At 40.3% G+C, this 23878-nt stretch overlaps 1 protein-coding gene across 8 annotated transcripts in view; it reads right to left on the bottom strand.

The window, feature by feature from the left end:
- The window catches only part of CFAP58 (cilia and flagella associated protein 58), a 128100-nt gene that overhangs the window by 50937 nt on the left and 53285 nt on the right, over window positions 1-23878 (bottom strand). For all 8 annotated transcript variants that reach the window (XM_061162574.1, XM_061162570.1, XM_061162571.1 and 5 more), the window contains 6 exons: window positions 18917-19078; window positions 18123-18269; window positions 11797-11937; window positions 10613-10836; window positions 7339-7450; window positions 5370-5474 (listed from right to left, as the gene is read on the bottom strand). In XM_061162574.1, the coding sequence (XP_061018557.1) occupies window positions 5370-5474; window positions 7339-7450; window positions 10613-10836; window positions 11797-11937; window positions 18123-18269; window positions 18917-19078 (891 nt within the window). The remainder of the gene's footprint in view (window positions 1-5369; window positions 5475-7338; window positions 7451-10612; window positions 10837-11796; window positions 11938-18122; window positions 18270-18916; window positions 19079-23878) is intronic.

Genomic DNA, 23878 nt, shown 5'->3' with positions numbered 1-23878 from the left:
ACAATGGTCCACAGGGTTACAAAGAGTCAGACATGACTGAAGCAACTTAGCACACACATACATGCTAAAAGGTGAATAGGAGTTGCCCGGGCAAAGAGCCTGTCCATCTTTATTGAGCACCTATTATGTTCTCGGTACTAACAGATACTGGGGTTAGAAAGATGAATTAACATGTGCCTTTCTCAAAGAACTCACAGTCTATTGGGGGCAAATAGACTTCCTTTACATCTGCTGCCGGGACATGATAGGGGCTCTTCAGCAACCTGGAACAAATTAAAGTCATTTAAAAAATGTTCTGATACTCAGAAGAATTCAACCAAAAATCTTCCTAATTGCAAAATGTTCTGTTGTGTATTCAGAGAACCTCTCTAATAATTTAATAAAACAGAAGAAATTGAGAAACTGTCAAACCCTGTGGAACACCTGGGGTTTCACCAAGATAACAAGGCTTGTTTTCTGCAGATGCTCAAGCTCTGGAAGAAAATTCACAGCAGGCCCAGGGCAGCCCAACCATCCAAAAAAAAAGAAAGTGAAATGAAGAACTGGACAGAGGGGAGCGAGGCAGACTATTAAACTTTGGAGACCTAGAAAAAATGCTTTTCTTTTATTATTAATAATCATCACCATAATGATAGCAATAACTAAACACTCTGATCACCCTGTATGAGTATTTACACTCAGTTCGGTGGGTGGGTCTCAGTTTGTGGATGAGAAAACTAGGGATTAGAATAAATGAGAGATTTCTGTTTATGGCATTATGGCATACTAAATAATGCAAAAACTAAAGTCCACAAAGCATTAGACTTGCTCAACAAAACAACACATCCTTCCAATCACAAAATGGCAGTTGCAAGTAGTTTGATCTTCAAGTGTCAAAATCAAAGGGTGAACTGCACATTAGAACAGTAAATAGATACTGCAGCTCTCCTGCAGGGGGCTGACTGGGACAAGTGGCCAGACTTACTGAGCGAGGGGCTTGGATTTGAATGGCCATAAGAGGATAAAAGATGAGGTGCTGAGCCTGCATGAAGTGGGCAGTTGGTACAGAGACTCCTCCACATGAAGTTAGGGACTTAAAAGAGTTACACCCTCAGTGAAAAGAAACAACAGAAAGAAATTCATCCACTGGGACAGGAAGACCACAATGAAATCTAACTATCTCTCCCAGATTATGGGTGGGAAAAAAATGGCTACCCTAAGAATTTGTATCCATGGGTCTTCAATCCTAAGAGTTCAGAGTTCTAATATATATTAACTAGGTTACCCAAAATGAGAATCTAATACAAAAAATTATCCCAAGTAAGTGATATTTCCTAGGGCACCCAACAGAAACAAATGAAAGGACACCCCCTTAACCTGGACCATTCCCAAGTTCTATAAATAAAGTCTTTCCGAAAATGAGTTCATAATCCAAATTCCAACACAAAAAGAAAAAGTCCACCATGAACACCATGAATGAAAGTCATCAGTCACAGTAAATAGGTAAGAAAATCCCATGGACAGAGGAGCCTGGCAGGCTACAGTTCATAGGATCACAAAGAGTCGGACACGACTGAAGTGATATAGTGTGCATGCAGCTTAAATGCATATATTGGAAATTTAAATCTGTACTCTAATTACCATAGAAGAAATAGTAGATGTTTTAAATAGTGGATATTTTCTGCCTTCCACAGAAATAGGGGATATTTTAAGACTTACTCTCAAAGGAGAAACTATTTAGGACTGAATGAAAATGAAAATGCCACTTTTCAAAACCTGTGGGAAGAAACTAAAGTTTTTAAAGGACATTTTGCAGCTGTCAATGCTTATTTATATTAGAAACACAGGCTGAACATTAATGAGCTGAGCACCAACCTCAACAAGGTAGAAAAAGAACAGAATGAACCCAAAGTACGTAGATGGAAGTTAAAAAGTTAGAGTAGTCGATGAAGTATGAAACAAGCTTCCAATAGAGAGGTCTGGCAAAACACAAAATTTGGTTCCTTTTAAAGCTGACAAAGTGATGAGAACAGGAGAGGCCGGGTAATAGAGTGACAGGAAGCATGGACGCTGGAGCTGATGGTCTTGTTTGAGTCCCTACTCTATCACTGACCAGCTACGTGGCCTCAGGCATGTGACTTGTGGCTGGCACTGGTGAAGCCACAGGACAAACCCTGGACCATGGACCCTGTGCCCATGCACTAACTCATTATCCTTACAATAGTACCTCTGAGTCGTGTATTCAAACAGGAGTATCTTCCTCCCATAATGAAACTGGGCATTATTATCTCCATTTAATCAATCCTAAAGGAAATCAACCTGCATATTCATTGGAAGGACTGTTGCTGAAGCTGAAGCTCCAATAATTTGGCTGCCTGATGGGAAGAACCAACTCATTTGTAAGGACTCTGATGCTGGGAAATATTAAATGCAAGAGGAGAAGAGGGTGGCAGAGGATGAGATGGCTGAATAGCATCACTGACTCAGTGGACATGAATTTGAGCAGCAGTGGAGGACAGAGGAGCCTGGCATGATGCAGGCCCTGGGGTCAGACACAACTGAGCAATTGAACTACAGCAACAAACAAATGGAGAAACCAAAATGTGGGGAATGTAAGTAATTCTCCTCAAGTCATGAAATATAAACTGTTAGAACTGATCCAAGACCAGATTTTTCTGACTCCAAATCTGTCCTCTTAACTACCTATGCTCATCTGTAAAAGGAGGAAGATCCCTGATGGCCGCTCATTGTGCACTCAGCTTCAGGGAAAATGTCTTTTCTAATGCAAAATGTGAAAGAAGAGGGCCAAGTACCCATTGCTCATATAGACAAGCTCCTGCTTTTAGTAATGATAACCCAGTGGTTAAGATTATGGGCTTGGGAATGATAAATAATAATTGGCAATTTTTATGTCAAGCATAATGTTAAACTCTTTCAATCCTCCTTTCAACATCCCTTTTATATTTTACATTTTGCCAATTTTATTTCATCGATCCTCCATCTCCACATCCATGCGTCTCCCATCACTTCTTCCTTTCCCTCATTTCTTTACTGGAAAATTCTAGAATAAACCCTGGACTATGTATCATTTCATTTGTAAATATTTCAGTACATCTCTCATATGAAAAAGGCTTTTTTTTTTTTTTGCAAAACATAACCATAATACTCTTTATTACACCTTATATAATCAACACTAATATCTTAATATCATCCAACACATATCCCACGTTCAGATTTCATTGACTGCAGAGAAGACAAACGGCAGAGACACACATCTTGCACGAGGCCAGCTTAACCGAGGGCCCGGGGGAAGGAGGGAGCTACTGTGGCTGGTCGGTGGTAAATGGTGACCCAGGACATCGAAGTGCCAGACTTTCCCCACATGGGAGCCGGATGAGAGTGATCAAACCTGAGATGATGACTACGGGCAGGTGAAGTGAAGGGAAATAAATGAATTCTGTTGACACAATTACATGCTAGGTTCTGTGCTGCCCACAGAGTGAAGCGATGCTCTTTCTCACATTGGATTACTCAGTTTTGCAGGGAGCTGTTGAAGTTCAGTGGTTAAACTCCAGGGAACAAGTAGCCTTATACCTTAGCATTATCTACCAAGTGCCGCTTAATTTTATTACAGGGGAGAATCACAGACTTCCCCCATACTGGGCTGCCCTTGGGAATCAGAGATAGGGGCTGGGAGCAAAGCTCAGGAGCTTTCTTCTCACTTCTGGGGAGTCAGGACCAGGAGCATCGCTGTGAGTGCACGAGACAGGGCAAGGTACAATGTCAGGGAGGGGGTCCCTGAGACATCAGTCTTTCTATGTGTGATTTAACACAGTAAAAGTTTATTTCTCATTCCTACAAAGTCCATCACAGGGTTGGGGTCTCTCCAGAACAGGTTTCCCTCTCCAATAAAAGGGGCTTGACATTCCAGACTGTTCTGATCTTGTGGCTCCTCTCTCTGTATGTGCTTAGGAGGCGGGAAAAGATAGCACTAGAGTCCTGTACCAACAAATAAATGCTTCAACTAGGAAGTGAGATACCTGCTCACAACCCACTGCTCAGAACTATTAATATCTCAGGATCCTGTCTAACCACAAGAACGAAAAAAGTCTAACCACTCCCTTCTTACTCTTCACTAGGATACAAGCTCCAGGATGATGTGCATTTTGTCTCCTTGTCCAGTACAATATCTTTAGATAGAAGAGTACCTGGGCATGTTATTAAATTGAATCAAGGAATGTAATGCCAGCAAGAAACACACCCTTATATCTTGGGAGAAGAGACAGAGTCCCAGGGGTGTAAGGCTGAGGGTGTTGGGTAAGATCTATGCACACCAGAGCTGCAGAGCTGGCTGTGCTTAAGGAATAATACTACTTGGTGCCGTTCATCTTAGGAAAGAAAATGAAATCCTGCCGAGAACGCCAGACCAACAGCTCGGGTGGCTTTACACCATCAAACACTGAAGCCGAGGCTCAGAGCAACTGAGCAAACCACCATCACGGGTGCTCAGGTCCCGGAAGGAGCTGCAATGACCACAAATGCATCTCTGAGCCATCAGGCTTACGCACCCTTAATGTCCCAATAGCATCCTTTTTGCAGGTTCTAGTATTGTCCCATAATACAGATCAAGAACTTCAGATGCACAGAAGTTAATTTCACACAGCTACAGATTTGCAGAAGCAGGATTATAAGCCAGGCCACTTAATACCAGAGCTTGTATTCTTTTATCCATATCAAACTCCTGGGGTCCAACTTTCTCGTTCACTGATTGAGAATGGCAAACCCCACCATCTCCCCAGAACTGTGCAGAGGAATGGAGGATGAGGGGACAAAGCCACCAGCACAGTATATTGCACAATGATGATTATGGTGATAGTAGTGACAACTGGTACTTGCAAAGATACAGATACACAAAGATGTTACCACTATTGATTGCTTCAGAATAACTTACTACATAAAATCTTCAAAAAGATATCTTTTCTTCCATTTCACTCTCACAAACCTTCAAGAGGACATTTGTGCTCTATGTGAAGGCTAGTTTTCAAAATCAAAGTCATGGCATTTCACTTTATATGAAGATATGAAGAAAAGCATTTAAAAGAATCTAACAAAACTATAGAGAAGTTGAGGGGAGGGGAGCTCACATTACTCAATGCAGTAGATGTAGCTTTGAACTTAATTTTCTAGAATTCTTGAAATATTAGTGATGGCAGTATAAAAGACCAATTAATCAGGTTGTTTGTTCTCTGTGTGTGAGTCCCTGTTGCCATCTACAGTTAAAAATGGGGCATGCAACGCTGCCAAATATCTAGCTCTAAAAACATAGTACTGGAGATGATGGTGCTAAGGAAATAGGCTTGTTTGATGGGCACAGAAAATGGAAATGGTACCTGGAGGAGCAGCTCTTTTTCAACCACCTCTTCTGTTTTGCTGATGAGGCGCTTCTGCAGTGTATGTATTTTCTGTATCAGCTCAAAGGTACTGGGGTCACTGGCCTATTCAAGGGGAAAAAAATAAAGCAGCTGAGATTACCAGGTCCAGAGCACTGAGGTCCCTACAGAATTATTGGTCTATTAAAATTTATTGCAAAGTTATAGACCCAATATAGACAAGAATCAGAAACAAGACAAAACAAAACAAAATGCATTGCACGACAGATGAGACAGTCATCAAAACAGACTGACGTTTGGCTAGTATCGTCTCTGTTGTCCCTAGTGAGCCTGTAAGTGGAAAGTGAGTATGTTTATTCCACCAGGGCAAATAATAACAGCAGCAATGATGGCAGCTCCTGGGCCTAATAACCTGATTCTTTGCCCCATCTGAACACTATGTTAAGTGCTTTTCACACATTATCAAATTTTAGTCACTCGACAGTCCTGTTAGACAGTATTACCTTCCCCTTTTACAGAAGGCAACTGAGGCTCAGAGGAGGTCACTTACCCATGCTGATAAAGGTCAGAGCTGGATTCAAGCCCAGATATGCCTGGTCCTAAAGCCCGGGCTTCTTAATTACTATGCTCTGAGGTATTCCCTACCATCATTTGTTTACATTGGAATGAGAAAGGGTTCCCTAACTCATTCGGTCTCAGAGTTCTCCTTTCATAATTGTCAACAAGAAGATTCATTACAGCCTATGATGGGGCAAGTTCCCAGGATGTGGAAGTCTGCTAATTATTAGCAACAAGACATGACCATGGCATTTAGCTTTCAAACAGCATTATCAATCCGTAAAGCTCTGAGGCACCTTCAGTAACTATCTGTGTACAATTCAAACAAGATCTACTATTATACAATGATAATTTGCCCTCTAGACATTGAGCCAAAGGTTCACTTTCAACTATACTGACATTTGGAATTAATCTAGCAGCTAAATATTTTCAACTGCCTCCCAGAGTCTGTTTTCCAATTTTTTTAATAGAAATTGACATGGAATTGGAAACTTTAAGAGATCTGCTCGAAAACACATGGAATAAACTAATGTGACAGTAAATGAATTTACAGTTTTCATCTCTCTTCCCCAGACACATTCATGTTATTGTTAGTTTAGTAAACTACCCAACTCTTGGCATTTGAAGAAGAATAAATGAGGGTCCGAAAGGCAGAGATATTCCACTGACTATGACTTTGCATAGGAAATACTAAGCAGTGCCAACTGATATCCATATTCTGGAAGTAGATTTGGCATACACATTCACTTGGCAAGACTGGACACTGTTAAAATTCAGGCCTCATGTTTACATAACAATTTATAATGCATTATCCTTAATGCTTTCTTCATTTAAAGGAAAAAATAAAAATGAGAAACAAAAACCTACTTGGCTGATTTTTCTCCTTTTCCTTGCTCTTTCTTATATCACATATGCCTATTCTCCCAACACTCCAACTGTTAACTTAGTCAAAGCCCCTTCTTGCACCCACATTACTGGGTACTACTAGAGGAGATGGACATCTTTCTATTGAATAAACAGAGCTTCTCTGTTACTGTTATCTGCTGGTGGAAATGAATCTCAGGAGGTCATAAAATAAAATAAGAGGTTTATTATCCATCATCTTCCAAAGGGACTTTGGCTGTGTCCCCAGCTCCTAAAAGGAGGAGTCTGACGAACACAATACTAGTTCTTTGAAAAGAGGGCAAGTTTAAAAACCGCACTTCCTTTTGGGAAACAAAAGGATGCAAGGGTTTTTAAAAACAAAACTCAAATCTGGAACAATCTAACTTACATTTGATCCAGTCTTTTACATTATGGGTGACAGCGGCACAGATTAAATAAAACTGTGCTTGTTACTGTGCTTTGGTAAGAAGACAAGTCGGGTGGAGAGAAGTTTGGGGGGTGGGAGGAAGGCTCTCCGGAATGTTACCTCAAGCTTCCTCCATCTGTGCACGTTCATGGGGTTCTCCAGTTCCTCCTCCAAGGCTCGGCATCTCGTCCTCTCCTTCAGGAACTCTCTTTGCGTGTGAAAAAGCTCCTGCCTAAATAAGTCAAACTTTCTTTAGCAAACAAATTCTCTGCCCAGTATCTGAGTAACCTTTCTTTACATGGTTGCGTGCATGCTACATCTTATAGAAAATGATGGATTAGGGAGACTTCGGGAACACTGAGACCAGCCTCCTAAGGCAAGACACAGGTGATACCAATTCTTGCAGAGGGCAAACTTCAGCTTTAGCTTCAAGGGAAAGGAAAAAGTACCAGGAACTGATTATTGATACCCAGAGAATTTTAGAAGTGTATGGAAAGAACAGGGAAGGGGTAAATCATGAGGATTTCAATATATTATTCCACGTTTCTAAATGTCTTCTTCAGTAGCAGCGAGAGAACAAGCTATGTTCTACCATGAGGTACGGCCCTTCGATGCAAGCGACTGAGGCTCAGGTGAAACCTGACATCATTAAGACAGTGTATTACCATCCTGGCAACATACTGGAATCACCTGGGGAACTATGACAACATGCCTTTGCTTGGACCAACCCCCAAAGGAGTTCTGCTTTAATTGGTCTAGCATGAGGCTTGGGTTTCATAGATTTTTAAAGTTCTGCTGGTAATGCTATTGGAGAAGGAAATGGCAACCCACTCCAATGGTCTTGCCTGGGGAATTCCAGGGACAGGGAAGCCTGGTTGGGCTGCCGTCTGTAGGGTTGCACAGTCGGACACAACTGAAGCGACTTAGCAGCAGCAGCAGCAGCAGCTGGTAATTCTAATGTGCAGCCAGTACTGAAAAATACTGATTTAGGAGTGATCATTTGTCTCATGCTCCACAACTGCACAGGTGACTGAAAAAGTCCCGAAGAACTAGCTCTGGCTCAAATACACTTCTCAAATCTCTAGTTAACAGGTAACCAGAGTCTACAACCATCAACTGGCTGCCAATCTATTGAACGAGAAGTTCTGTTGGGAGGCCGAGCAGAGGCAAACACTCAGGTTGACACGGGCAAGAAGGATATTATTATCTGTCCTCGTCTGCTGCGAGTGTGCAGTGCATTACTAAAACCAAGCCATCTCTTTTACTCAATTGCTTCATTTAAACCAATAATACAACTTCCCCTCATTAGCAAGACAAACCATTAGAATTAACTGCATGATGCTCACTCAACAGGGAGCTCAGAACAAGCTGCTCAGAATTAAAAGCATATTTTTAACACTACTATTTTCTAGAGTGTCATCCTCCGAGAAGGGCAAGGGTATTGGGTACTGTGACTGATGATTTCTTTTGCACCAGACTCTATGCCAGGCATGTTACATTTTTGTGTTTAATTTCAACAAATTTAAAGCTCAAATAAGTTGTGATTTGCCCAAGATCACACAGCTTGTAGGTGGCAAGTCTGAGATTGGAATTCATGCCAGCTTGCCTCCAATATCTTTATTAAGTTTATTAAATTCCTTTATAAGGAATTCCTAGGTGGTTCAGGGGTAAAGAATCTGCCTGCCAATGCAGGAGAGGCAGAAAATTTGGGTTCTATCTCTGGGTCGGAAAGATCCCCTGGAGGAGGAAATGGCAACCCACTTCAGTATTCTTGCCTGGAAAATCCCATGGACAGAGGAGCCTGGCAGTCTACAGTCCACGGGGTTGCAAAGAATCGAACACGACTGAGTGACTGAACATGCACCTCCCACTATAAAGATAAAATCTAGTATCAACAGACTGAGAATGGGTAGAATGTGGTGCTTTGCATATGTAATAAAAATAACACATGGCTGGCAAGTTTGTGTTAATCACTCAGTCATGTCCGACTATTTGGGACCCCATGGACAGTAGCTCACCAGGCTCTCCTGTCCATGGAATTCTCCAGGCAAGAATACTGGAGTGGGTTGCTATTCATTTCTCCAGGGGATCTTCCAGACCCAGAAATCGAACCCAGGTCTCTTGCATTGAAGGCAGATTCTTTACCAACTAAGCCGCCAGGCAAGTTTAGTGATGGTCCTGGAGACCATTCAATAGTGTCTTAGAGTAAGTCCAATTGCCTCCAAAATGTCAATGGTGATATCTCTGGATAGGAGACTTATGAGTGATTTTCTAATCCCTTCTTTACATTTTTTCTGCATGCCCCTTATTTTCTACAATGAATTTGTATTACTTTCATCGTCTGAAATATGAACAACTCTTTAAAAAAGAGAGTATTGATCTATCCTTGATGGTGGCAACTTCCCTTGCTATTCCCAAATGTATTCACTGCATCTAAATATCAAAACTATCTAATTCAATTAATTTAAGAAGCAGATCCAGACTGTGTCCTTGTCCCAAGGTAGCCAAGGATACTGTTCATCTACAAGTCTGTGGAGGATAAGATAGTTACTGAGAAAACACCAGACCTATTATTTGGTTTCCTGCAATTGCCCATATAAAACATGGTGATGTTTTCCCAAAGGGAAAGTAGATCTTGTATAATGTAAGATTTAAAGCAAGAAGAAGGCGCACTAAGCTCAAGTGAAAGCTGCGGAAGATAAATCAAGAGTGAGATGTAATTTGGCTGCCTTCTAAGGAAACAGAGTTTTCAAATAGTGATAAAATTAAAATTTCCCCCTCTTTCCAGTCTGTGTGTAATTCCAAGAAAAAGATGTGCAAATGTTACCAGGATTCAATTTAAATATTGATGTTCCGTCTCTTGCATAGTGCCTTATTAAAGAAATTCTAAAGAGCTCATTGGGGGAATTTTTTTCTGAATTGTAACTACTTTGTGGTTATGATTTAACTGAACTTTCTTTCACTAAATCCAGAATAAAGTTTTCAAAAAACACTGTTGCACTTGCGTACGTTCCCCTGAAAGGAAGTGAATTCATTTTTTGTGACACAGAATGGACACGATGTAGATTATGGGTTATGGAAAAGTTTTTCTCATTATTTGTTAATTATTTCAACATAAAAAATTATTTTATGCAACCAGAAAAAGACTTTCAGTGGCCGGGCCTACCCTGATGGTCCAGTGGTTAAAACTCAGGGGACCAATGCAGGGGACCCAGGTTGGATCACTGGTCAAGAAACTAGATCCCACGTGCTATAACTAAGACCCGGCGAAGCCAAATAAATATCTTTAAAAAAAAAAAAAAAAGACCTTCAGTGACCAACAGGAGGAACATAAGGTCCTTAGGAAGTCCCCATAGGCTGCTATGCGCTCACCTCCGAGGGGGTCTTCTATTACCTGAGTTCATCGACATTGGCCACACTCCTGGCAAGAATCCCTTTCTCCCGGCGAAGCTTCTTGATCTCAAGTTTGAGGATTCTCATGTCCTCCAACCTCTGGTTATACTGGCTCTCGCCTTTATTCAGCACAGACTGCTGGATCTTGATCTTCTCATAGAGCAAAGCCAACTCATCATTGCGCCGAACTAGCTGCGACCCAAGGATATCTCTCTCGCTGATGACCTAGAAAGGTAGGGCAGGGCATGGCCACTGGGGAACAAAATGTCCCACGCTTCATTACAGTAGCAGCATTCAGAGACTCAACGAACACCCATCCAATTTCTGCATGTGCTAGGCACTCAGTAGGTGAGGCACTGAAAATAACCTGCTAGACAGCCAATACTGGACTCCTCCCACAAGAGTTGGCAGTCTTGTTGAAAAGAGTACAACAAATTATATTATTAATAATAATAGTCCATGGCCCATAGGTTTTTTCCAACATGTTATTGTATGTGTTTAAATCTGAACGTCTTTAGGGTGGGCAAGCTCTTGCCAAGTTCTACCACTCCTTACTGTCTTGTACCACATGCTTCCCTGGTGGCGCAGATGGTAAAGAATCTGCCTGCCATGCAGGAGACCTGGGTTTGACTCCTGGGTCAGAAAGATCCCCTAGAGAAGTGACTGACTACCCACTCTAGTACTCTTGCCTGGAGAATTCCATGGGGAGAGCTCTGGCAGGCTACAGTCCATGGAGTCGCAAAGAGTCAGACATGACTGAGTGACTAACACTTTCACTTTCACTGTCTTGCACAAGCCAATGTCTCTTTTTTTTAACCTGTTAGATCTTTGAAAGCATTTAAGTTTCTAAGCCCCCAAATTATGTAATTACTCATTGTACTTATATGCAACAATGATATTATGCTAGAATGTAACCCCCTGAGGGCAGGGTAACTTATTTTCTTGTTGGTCAGTATATCCCCAGAGCCTAAAGGAGCGGGTGACACACAGGAAGTGCTTATAAATAGGAGCAGAATAAATGAATGGATATTTCATAATTAATCAACAGAAAGTGGGCCTCTGGGGCTGTTCTGAGAGACTCAATGGAAGAGCTCAGAAAAGCATGAGGCTTTGTGAGGAGCTGAATCAAACAATTGTGTCTGCTGATAGAGTCTGCAGGTCTGGGGAGATGTGGTCTCTTCCTACCTGGTCCAACTCCTTCTTCTGTCTCAGCCTCTCCCCATCAGCCTCTGCTATAATTCGCAGGAGTTTTCTCTCCTCGGCTTCCTGCTTTTCAATGAAGTGTTTGGTCTCCAGGGCTTGTTGTCTCAGCTTCTGCAGCTCGGCCTGACAACGAGTGAAAGATACAGACCGATTTCACTCTGTAACAGCACAAACCAGGTCGGCAGGGCCCAGATTTAGATGGATAGGGTGCTTCTGATACTTCCCTGTGATGTCTCGTTTAGCATGGTTTGATCACCCTCATAAGCAAAGAAAGCTTAACACACACACACACACATACATACACACACACACACAAGGCCTGTAAAGAAACAACAATGCATATTACAGTGATCATGTTTATTCTGAGTTGTGCCCTTGAGGGATTTCCATCATTTTTCTATACCAGTATAGCAGGAACCTCATTGGTATTCAACAGCAGTTCTCATACCAGCTAAACATGAGGAGAACCCACAAATAGTACAGAGAAGGATGTGGGGGGTGAGCATGGTGGGGGAGGGACTGGGTGGAGGTATAATCTGTATGTATCAGCTCCTATAACAATCCTAATATCATCAGCATATCAATTGCAGAGATAAAGTCTATTATAAGCAAAATGTAAATTAATAAAGATAACAACCAAACAACTATCTTATACAACATCCTGATGGAATAGAAGAGATTGTCTTAGGAGTAGGATCTATATATCTTTTTATACATAGATCCTACTCCTAAGACAATTCCAATCTAAATGAGAAGATGAGATATACAAGTATTATGCAAATATTAACAAGTCCAGACAATAATGTTTCAGAATCTTTGTTGTCACACAGACAGTGAATTGATGCCACAGGAGGTCAGAGGACTGCATCTGTTAGGAAGGCTTCCTGGAAGAACTCAGATCTTGAGGCTACATGGAAATCCTAAGAGAAACAAGGAAAGGCTGCTTTGACTGGTAAATTTCAGAAGGAAAATTCCTCTCATCACAGGACACATTTGCTCCAAATCCATAAGTATATTTGTGGCTTACAACACCTCTGGCATGATATTAAGTATTGCGCCTAGCTATTCTTGTCCCAATTTCACAAATGCAATTAGAGACAAAGAAGAGCAAATCAACCTGCTCAAGGTCATGCAGCTAATAAGAAGAGTTGAGATTCCAACCTAGAATTTTTCATTCCAGAGTTTCTGTTCCCTTTGCTATCACCATACAATAGTTCCAAGTCAAATACAGAAGATGAGTAAGACATGAGGGATTCACCACCCACAGGAGATGACAAATATAACCAACCACCCCACAGTGTGGAGATGCTCTCTACTGTGAAGAAGGACATGGGAGTACAGGACAGAGTTCCTATTTCTTCCTTGGGTTTAGAGAGAATAACAAGTCTGGGCTTTGGCAGTTGACAGTTATTTCTAAAAGGGAGATGTATGTGCTGGGGGCGAGCAGTCAGTGGTCAGGCTCACGTGAACAGAGGCATGCAAACGATAAAGCACCTGGTGTGTTTACCAGATGGCAAAACATCCAACGTGGCTGAGCTGGAGTACTGGGTAGGGAACAGCAGGAAGTAAGCCTGGTAAAACAGCTGAGACAACCTGAGAAGGGCCTTGTACGCCATGGAGAGTATGCAGTGGGCAGCCAGAGAGTTAATCATAATAGAGGAAAGAAGAATACAGCTTCGAGGTTCCAGGCCCATGTAAGGACAGGTGGCATCACAGCCAGGTCAGCACAAGAAGGAAAGATGGAGGAAGAACTCTGCTTTCACCCACACCTAAAATCAAAAGGGAGAGGGCAAGATATATTAAGCCTCCAACTTTTCAATGGCCTGCAGGTCAACATGTGAAAATGAAAAACTAGTAACTTTTTTCTTCAAGGAAGAATTGGGTTCCCCCACCTCCACCCACCCAGAAATGTCACAAAAGGGATGACAGAAAACCAAATACTTGCAAGTGAGTGCCTCTGAACCAACCCAACTCTAGTTGCCACCTGCCTCTAATCCATGAAGACCAAGAGTCATTAATCCCATAGCTCAAATTTATCCAAACAGTACAAGACACCGCACACCTAGCAATAGACCTGTAATGTCACAAACTAAACTCAGCTAGCTACTATAAAACACAGGGTTTCCTTTGTGATATTTTGTTTGCTCATTCATGAAATGTATTTTGGTCCAGAGATAAGCAAAGGGAAACAGTTAATGAAAAAAGATCTGGTCTGGTATTGTATTTACCACTTTGGGGGATTGCCTGTTAGGGAAGAGAGTCAAGAACCAGCCTTTCTATTTCTATAATCATTTAAGGTGACGGCGAAGACAGCAATAAAATACCTGTTTGGCTCATGCTTTCTTTAATAAAACTTTTATTTTCCCAGATGTGCAACATTCACTTCCCTATTCCTAAGTGCCGAGAGCTGATCAGAATCTATCAGCAGAACAAAATGAAACCGCTGTTATATTAAAATGCAATCAATGGTGTGTAAAAGTATCTGTCTGAAATGTAAAACTGTTCATGTGTTTGGCATTGCCTGGTGCTTTTTTCCTAATATATCAAAATTCTGAGTGGTCTCCTTATGTCATAAATTTATGGGCTGTAAACAAGATGTGGCACTAGACGTTGGCAGCAAATGTTAACATCAACAAAATACCTTAGGTCTAATGCATTTAACAGTTGTAAATCTGAGCTGTCTTATCCAGGAAAGATGGTAAAAACTACTGTGCACCCAAAGCTCATCAAGAAACATTCTAGATGGGACCCGAGGCATAAAGCTGTAATATGATGGCAGGACAAGCTCTTCAGTCACTACTTCTACAATTATACAGTTTTGTGATAGGTGTTCATGGCGTATGTATCACCCAATCTGGCTGCGGGCATAAATCACATCTCAAGAACCATACTTGGGAACTTCTCTGGTGGTCCAGTGGTTAAGAATCAGTCTGCCAGCACAGGGGACACAGGTTTGATCCCTGGTCTGGGAAGATTCTACATGCTGCAGGACAACTAAGCCTAAGGGCAGCAACTATTGAGGACGTGTTCTAGAGCCTAGGAGCCATAGCTACGGAAGCCCGCACAGGCCAGAGACTACGTTCAATAAGAGAAGCCACTGCAGTAAGAAGCCTTTGCACCACAATGAAGAGTAGCCTCACGCACAGCAACTAGAGGGTAGCCCCTGCTTGCCACAACTAGACAAAGCCCTGTCAGCAAGAAGACCCAGCGCAGCCAAAAATAAATGAATAAATTTTTTTAAAAAAGAAGCATACTTGAGGGAGTTTGACCCCTTCATACGGGATCCCAATATTCACTGGGTTTCACAGAAACCATCTGTTTATATACTGCAAAATAAACAGGACCACTTGAAGTCTTCTAACCACGAGAATAATTAGGCTTTCTCTCTCCCTCCAACAGTTCCCATCCATGTTGCTCTAGAGAGTCCACTGAGGACAAGGATATGGTGCCCTGAAGCCAGTTGCTAATGTGACGCTGAGCTCTGGACACAGAGGATTTGCTGCTGAATTATTCACCAAGAATCAAAGTGCTGTCAGATTGATGTGGGATGATGGGGTGGTGATGAACAGAATCGAGAGCTTGTTAGGACTGGAAGGCAGACACTCCACATGAGATGGCCCCTTTAGTGCTGATGAAACAAGACAGGGACAGAATGGGCAGATGAACACAGATGCAGCAACATCTACAAAGAACTATTGACATTCTGTCATAACCATCATGTGCTGAGAATGTCTAGAATCCTGAGGAGTCTGTAGAGCCTGGCAGCAACTGAAAAGGAAACATGGAAGAAGCAAGACTTTTCTATCGGCGGGGGGGATGAATGAGGATGGGGATGATCTCTTACGGACAATTGTTTGTCGTGAGCTTGGAGAAGCGATAAATTGGGTTGTCCTGTCAAAAAGCATCTCACAGTCTACAAACAGGCTAGGGCTTGCCCTTCCGGGAGGGATTATGTACCAACGTAGCTTTGTATAACTCACTATAATAAGCTACATGTCTCTCATGGAGCAAAGTTACTAAAAAAAAAAACAATCTGCCCTTTCCTCCAGGGTTTTGGTTTGTAAAGCTCAGATGCATGAAATTCAGAGACCTCTGTAAACATGATTCATCTTTGAGGCTAAAAAAGTCAAGAGGCTGAAACTCAACATTTGAGCTGTCATATTTTTCTAAAGGATGTCAAATGGGCTTAATGATAGGCCAAAATTATCCAGTCGAAGCACCTTTGCAAGCCACTGTTGGATAACCTCAAATAATAAATCAAGGAGGCAGCCTTTTTTCTGTCCCTAATTCCTGCCTTAATGGAAAAAGCTGAGGAAAAGGCATCCTAGTTTCACAGTAAGTCCAAAGCAATCATCTTCCTATAATCAATGACACAAAGCTATCCAGACCTAGGATTCACCATTTGGAGCAGACTTTCTAGAACAGAAGCCCTTTAATCATCTCCCTTAGTCACCAGCTGCCAACTCTGCTGGCACAGGACCAAAGAAACGGAACTTTATTTTATTATGATTAAAATAATATAAAGTTTATGATTTAAACTTTATTTTATTATAAACTTTATTCCTTTATTTTATTATGATGCTTCTTTGGAGCTATATATATAGACATCTAATGATGGATGGTGTAATTGAAACAAATATTAACCAAAGTCAAACTAAGGAATCAGGAATAATTCTTTTTTTGCATAGGACATTGCTTATTCTAAAGCAGTACTTTGTCTTCCTTGGACCCCATTATGCAGCAATAATTAATCTTTTGAAAAGAGCATTCCTTGGAAAGTAAGAGATGAGGATCAATGTCATCCTCTGAAAGGTAGAGATGATGTACCAAATCCAGTTACACTGAAGCCTTGCTAACATGGGTCCATGAGGCCTGTGAGTGAAGCAGTGTTTGCAATAAGATTAGTCTGATTCAGCCAATGATAAACACCGTCCCACCATTGACTTCCAGGGTGGAACAAACAACCTCCTATAAAACTATTAATATGCTTTCAAACAAGGAGAATAAGGGCAAAGATGCAAGGTATTTTCAAATTTCTTTACATTTAAATAAATTTTAGTACAGAATTTTCTGTTTTTTTCTATCATGAGCTGGAGTGAAGAGATGGAAGTCTTAGGTAAATATATCAATTACCATATTTTTATTGTAAAGGCACTTTCACTACAATTTTCACTACATTTTAATTTTTCTCTATCCTAATGTGCCTTAACTTAATTTAATGTAGTAGTTCTAGTTCCATGAAGACATATAATTAAGTTGATAAAACCTATTGTTAAACTGAGAGTGCGTATTTCAATCTACAGCATCATAGAATCAAGGAAATTTGACATTAAATCTGTCCAATGCTACATATTCATTTTCAAGATAGGAACTATCTTTGAAGATAATCATGTGCAGAAATTCAGTCTTTCACCAGCTGTAGAAGTTTCTGCAAATGGCTCATAAACATACACATTTAAGAAAACAAAAGTGGCATTATTCTCTTAGAAGTTTCATTTTTAATTCTTTGGTCAAATGGATTAGAAGGGAAATTTACTGGATTGGCTAGGAAAAGGTAAAACATTAGGTTTAGTGAATATGTATAGTAAAATGTATTTAAGTCAAAGTTTTGATGCGGTATAATTATTTGGCATATATTTGGGGGACGAGTTTTTATGTTATATTAGTAGACCTAGAATGTTCTAAATGTGTAGATTTAAAAGGATATATCTTGGCAATATGTGAAGACAAAGGTGGTTCCCTAGAGGAGAGGCTGCAAAGTTCTTAGACTCACAGAAGTAAGGTGATCCATGAACCCAGTTGAGGGCCAAACAAGTAAGGACAAAGTCTGACACCTGGTAGACAATGATGTCGCAGGCAGAAAAGGCACGTGCACATGAAGTAAATAAGTATCAGGGCAGTGGCACAAAGGATTCTGCCAGCATTGTCTCACAGAAGCCCTAGGGAGGAGTCTGGGAGGGTTGAGTGCAAACAAAGGGCTGGACTTGTGTTGTAAATGCAAAGAGATCGTAGTGAGCCTGAAAGTGCCAGGACTTCCTGGGCACTGCTGACCTACTAGGTTCTCTTCCACTGATGCCATGATAACCAGCACAGGTAATCGAGGAGCTCAGCATCTCCACTGCCCCCTTCCCATTCTAGCTGGGAGCACTCCCTGTAGGGAAGACAGACCTCGAGGTGGTGGAGTTCATCCTCCTGGTGCTTTGGTTGTTCTCCCTGCCCCCCGGCCATCCTCACTGAGCACGGAGCCTGGCCCCAGTGGGTCTAATGGATTGACAACTGGTTCATCGCATTTATTATAAGGTCTGTACCTTCAGGGTTTCCTTCTCCTTTTCTATGCGCTGCTGTTCCAGATGTAGTTTCACAAGTGCCGACTCCTTAGCTGAGATTTCTTCTTTCAATTGATCTACCTGATGGGTCATAATCTTTAATTTTCTCTTCATTTCTGTTATTTCATCCTAACAAAATGAAAGGAGATATGTTTGAAAGTGAATTAAATAGACATCATCCACTATGGAAGCTCAAGACACAGTCAAGAGCTTTTAAGGGAGATTCATTTAAAACAATGATTTCCTGACGGATTACAACTGGGTATCTTTGTATCTTGTGCCCACAGACCTCAAAGTATTTCATAGCATTAACTCTCCAAATATTTTCATGAGATAGATATAAAAATACATAATGAACATGCCATACACATACACACATGCACACACTTTACTCCTCACTGTGTAAGAGACAAATTGGAATCACAACAAACATTTTTAACTAAAAAATTACAAAGCAAAACTCTGCACTTAAATGACAAGAGTATGCTGCTCCCCTCTGAGTCATGATAGCTATTAGCAGTTTTAAAAATGAGAAACAGAGAATGGCAATTCTATATAATAATTAAAACCAGGGCCACGATCTTCACATCTGATCAAGTTGTGTCATTTCCATTTCAAACAATCTGACAGTTCTGCATAAACTGATCTTCTCTTTCAGGAGAATTCCCCGATTTCTTTCTCAGTCTACTGTAAATTCTGCTATTAGAATAACAGAAACTGCTTTAAACCCAGCATGGGAAGGGAGCAAAATGTAAAGACATAAATATATTCTTTACCTGAGCCTCAACCAGATTTTTACTATACAGATTCCTGTCTGACCTCACAGCTTCATACAGGTTCTGTTGCTGTTTTAATTTAGTCTCTGATTCAGCAATTTTTTTCCTATAGTCAAAAATCTGCATTTCACGAACTTTTATGTCTTCCATGTTCATGAGGACCTGGAGGAGAAAGAAGTAATAAAGATGGTTAAATAGCCCATCTGTGGTTATTGGTTCAGGACAAACAGATTTTGTATCTCAGGGTAGCGAGCAGAAATGCCAGCAATCAGAAAATCTGACTGTGGCTATAATCACTGCGGTACAACACAGAAGTTCAGCCCAGCTGATTAGGGGCAAACATGTACTTTATTTACAGCACCGTTCTGGTCAAGCATGAAGGCTTAGCACAGTTATTCTGTGATCACAAAACAGAAAAGAAAACAAAGAAATTCTTTCAATTCTGAAAACCTCTCTTGCCCACCCCAACCACCAAAAAAGGAAAGGAATTTAAAAAAGCACAAGCTTAAACAGATCTTAACACAAAGCACTAGGAATGGTAAGAGACAGATTAGCTGTTTGGCCACAGTTGTGGCTTTATAAGGTTAACCACAAGAAAAAAAAGTGACCTCTGACATTGATAGCAATCATAACGCTGTCTACCAATGTCAAACTCACTCCCATCAGGGAAACCCAAAAGACTTCATAAAAATATGTGTTCTACTGTGTGCAAAACACTTTGAGGCAAGATGAGATGCAGAAGTAGCTGCCTCTTTTTTGCAAGTATGGAAAACCGAGGCCCAAAATTCCACCGTGAGCCAATGCTTCTCGACAAGCAATCCACACAGTAGAAATGACATCATCATGACTCTTAGCTGCAATGACCATGGAAATTGATTTTCTAAGGACAAACTTCTTCTAAAATTCCTTAAGAAAAAAAATTTTGCAAGGAAAACTGGTTGAATGAATGGAGCTTATGCTTTAACAACAGCTAGAACACACAAGGGGAAAATTCTTAAGAATATTTCACTGCATTTCAGTAGAATTCTCTTAATTAATGACTGCAGTTGAAGGAAATGAACAGAGAAACATGACAGAGAGAGAAGGAAGGGAATGCACTTGAAGTAACACGGCCAGGGAAGCTTCCTAGAAAGAAAAGATTTACCCAGAACCTAAAGGTCAAAAAGGACTTAGCTCTTTGTCATGCTGATAGTATGATTCAGGTTTCAGATACCTGTGAGCATCATGTTCCCAATCCCCAGTCATTGCAGTAGCGAATCCTTTTACTCTACTTATAGAATTAGTATTCCAGAAAATATATTCTAAGAAATCCTCTTCTAAAGTTTCCCCAACAGAGTTAATGATGGCTGATGTTTAATATATTTCCCTTTATATCTTAAAATAGTGAAAGAAGTGTTAGTCATGTCCAACTCTTTGCGACCCCATGGACCAGGCTCCTCTGTCCATGGAATTCTCCAGGCAATGTTACTGGAGTGGGTTGCCATTCTCTTCTCCAATTCAGGGACTGAACCCAGGTCTCCTGCATTGCAGGCAGATTCTTTACCATTTGAGCCACTAGTGAAATCCAATATCTTTCAAAGTTTTCTTAGATTTATATTTAAGGAAGGATGGAATCAAATCTTAATAAATGTCTTTTTAGCATATATTATTTTGCACTGCCCTATCGGTTCTATTGATCTGATATACTTAGTAACAAATGTCTTCTTTTACAAGTATTCTGATTTTATTTCTTTATTCATAGTCCCATATGCCGTAATTCTGAATAAGTGCATAAATGGGAAATAAACATTTATTTTCTCTTCCTCATTTACTTGAACCTTCTTCTCCCTTCCACCCACATCAGTCCCTCATTGACATAGAAAGAAACCAGGTTAACAATCCAGTATGTGTTCTTCCATATTTTTCTTTGAATTCTGCATGTTCTATTTAGGTCTACTAAGGTCTTTATCATAATAATAGCTAATATTTCTCAGGTACTTTCTATATGCAGATGATTTTACAGGTATTAATTTCTTTAATCTTCACAAAAATCCTCATAGATGTGCATTATCATATCCCAATTTTACAAATAAGGAAACTGAAGTCAAAAGAAGTAATGTAGTTCACAGCTAGCCAACGAGTGAATATACAGGTACAGAGGTTTGTTTTCCTTTTGCTTTCTGAACTTGGTCTTTACTTTTCAGCAAAGTGGGATCCTCTTATATATTTTTATGCACCTTGCTTTTTATACTTTGTGGGAATCTGGTAGAGTAGCTCTAATTCATTCTCTTTAAAAGAGACATAATGTTCTACAGTGTAGGTGAACCCCTCCCCTCTGACGGGCATTCACTTGGCTTCCATTTTTTTGCCAGTCTGAACCATGCTACAATAAACAGTTTATACATGTGTTCTTATGTACTTGTTCTTTTACTTCTGTAGGGATGGATTCCCAGAAGAGGAGTATGTGGCTCAAAAGATGTATATATTTTTAACTTTAATAAACACTGCTAGATTGCTTTCAAAAATGGCTGTACATTTTACATTTTCATACCACTAGCAACAGTTTTGTTAATAGAAAACTATCCTTGTGGTTTCAGGATAAACCCTCTTTGGTCATACTGAATGATTCCTTTTAATGTACTGTTGAATTTGGTTTGCTAGAATTTCATTTAGGATGCTACATACATATTCATAAGTGACTTAAGTCTATAGTTTTCTTTTTGGTTCTATTTTAATATCAAGATTTCTGCTAGTTTCATAAAGTGAGCTGAGTACCCTTTTGTTAATTCATTCAACCACTCGCCTACTCATTCATTCACTCATTGAACATGCATTGAGAACCCATCTATGGCAGGCACTATAAAAGCACCAGTGATGTAGAGAAAAATAAGATGCATTTCCTACCCTCAAATTCACTTCTAGTGAGTAACTCCACTGTAAAATGATAATCAAGGAATGGATACAACCAATAATCTGAGATATGCACAGGGTGTTATGAGAGAATTAAACACTGGGAGGGTAATAGGGTGGCCATACACATCTTATCTAAGAAGTTAATATTTGGTATTTACATAATTTGTGAGAACTACCTCTTCCTTCTTGTTCCTAGATCATCCCACCCAAGGACTCATTCATCCCCAAGCTTTCTCCAAGGCCTGGAGTTTTTGTTCATTATCACAGCAGAAGGCATGGGTTAGGTCAGTAAAGTAATGCCAATCAATATTGCCTCCAAGACCAACACAACACTGTAAAGCAATTATCCTCCAATAAAAAATAAATTAATAAAAAATGAAATAAAGAAATTCCAACAGAAAAAAAAATTACCCCCAAGAATACATAATACATTTTTCTAAATTCATACACAGAAAAAAAAATTTATATAGCCTAGGAATTATCTGATTCTTAAAAGTTTGAAGGAACTCAATTCTAAAATAATTAGGCCCCCAGTGACAACACTGGAGCTATTGCTCTCTCAGATGTTTTGGTGGCTTCCATGGTTATTAATCTTTCTATGGTTTCCACTTCTCCTTGAGTCAAGCCTTGATGTGTGTACATATTTTCAAGAAAAATATCTATTTCAACCAATCTTTTACAATTATGCAACCAGAGTTGCACAAAGTATTTTTTTATATTTATTCATTCATTTGTGAATGAATGCTGCACCAGGTCTTAGTTGCAGCACGTGGGATCCTCAATGTTGAAGGCAGCATGTGGGTTCTTTAGTTGTAGTATGCAAGATCTTTTATTTGCAGCATGTGGGATCTAGTTCCTTGGGTAGGGATCAAACCCAGGTCCCCTGCATTGGGAGCATGGAGTCTAAGCCACTGGATACTAGGGAAGTCCTTGTACAAAGTATTTTAAATTATTTTACTGTTTTATTTTTATTAATTTCCATCACCCACTTTGTATAGAAAGAAAATGGCCCAAGGTAAGAATATATACAGACTCAGTGATGAATGGCTTGCATTGTTGGTTAAGGGGCTTGAAGGAAGAAGAGGCATGCAGGTAGATCTGAAATGAAGACATTTCACTCCTCCTTCCATCGTCTCTTTGATCTATCCCTTTAGAATCCTTGAAAATGAGTAGCAGGTGGCCTTTTAAGGTACCAGCACTAGCAACTAAAATGTTTAAGTTAGGAACAAATGGGAAACCTAAATAAGGTATCCATTCCTGGATCTGTTACTTGTTTGATTTTTTTAAAGAAAGACACTATCTTAGCCCCAAATGTAGCCTTTCTATGGACATGACCACCTTCGTTGGGGTCAGTGAAATGCATAGATTGAGAATACTTTGAACAGCATCATCAGCATTCAAAATATCAAGCAGCACATCAGAGAAAAAGAAAAAAACTGCTTGTTCAATCACTTTGAGAAATATTACAGCAAGAATAATCCTTTGCACAGACAGAATAATGCTCCAGAGAAAAGACGTAATCAAGGGCATTTCTTTCTGGGGCACCCAGTTAGCTGGGTTCATCTTTTTGCAAACAACAGTACACAAAGTCTAACTTGTTTCCAGATTCTTGAAGCTGGGAGTAGCAGGAACCCATCATGATACCAAAGAGATCAAAGGTTATTTTGTTTAAATGACAGCAAAAATTTTAAAAGTATAGAAGCAAAGGGAAAAGACAATTCACAAAGCAATACAGTTCTAAGTGTTGGGACTCAATTTGTTTTGAGGGAAATCATTCAAACCAATGTCACATAGAGGTTCAAATCCTGAAAATTCATAAAATGTGCGGAGTATTAGGTAGACACAAAACCCTTCATCAGCAAAATGTTCCCAGTTTCAAAGGCAGAGAATGCAGAATGCCAGCTATGGGTCTGGAGCTTAATTAATTGATTATACTTTAGATACCTCAGACCAACTCTGAGATAAATCACATCCAAATATAGAGTTTTATTACAGCCAGAGGGTTGGAAAGCCTAGCATGTGGAGGCCTACTTCAGAGGAGACCAGAAAATGCTTACAGTGCACCATGAG

This window comes from Dama dama, chromosome 15 (assembly GCF_033118175.1).
Source record: "Dama dama isolate Ldn47 chromosome 15, ASM3311817v1, whole genome shotgun sequence".
NCBI classification, from domain to species: Eukaryota; Metazoa; Chordata; class Mammalia; order Artiodactyla; family Cervidae; genus Dama; species Dama dama.
This window is presented reverse-complemented; position numbering and strand designations above follow the sequence as displayed.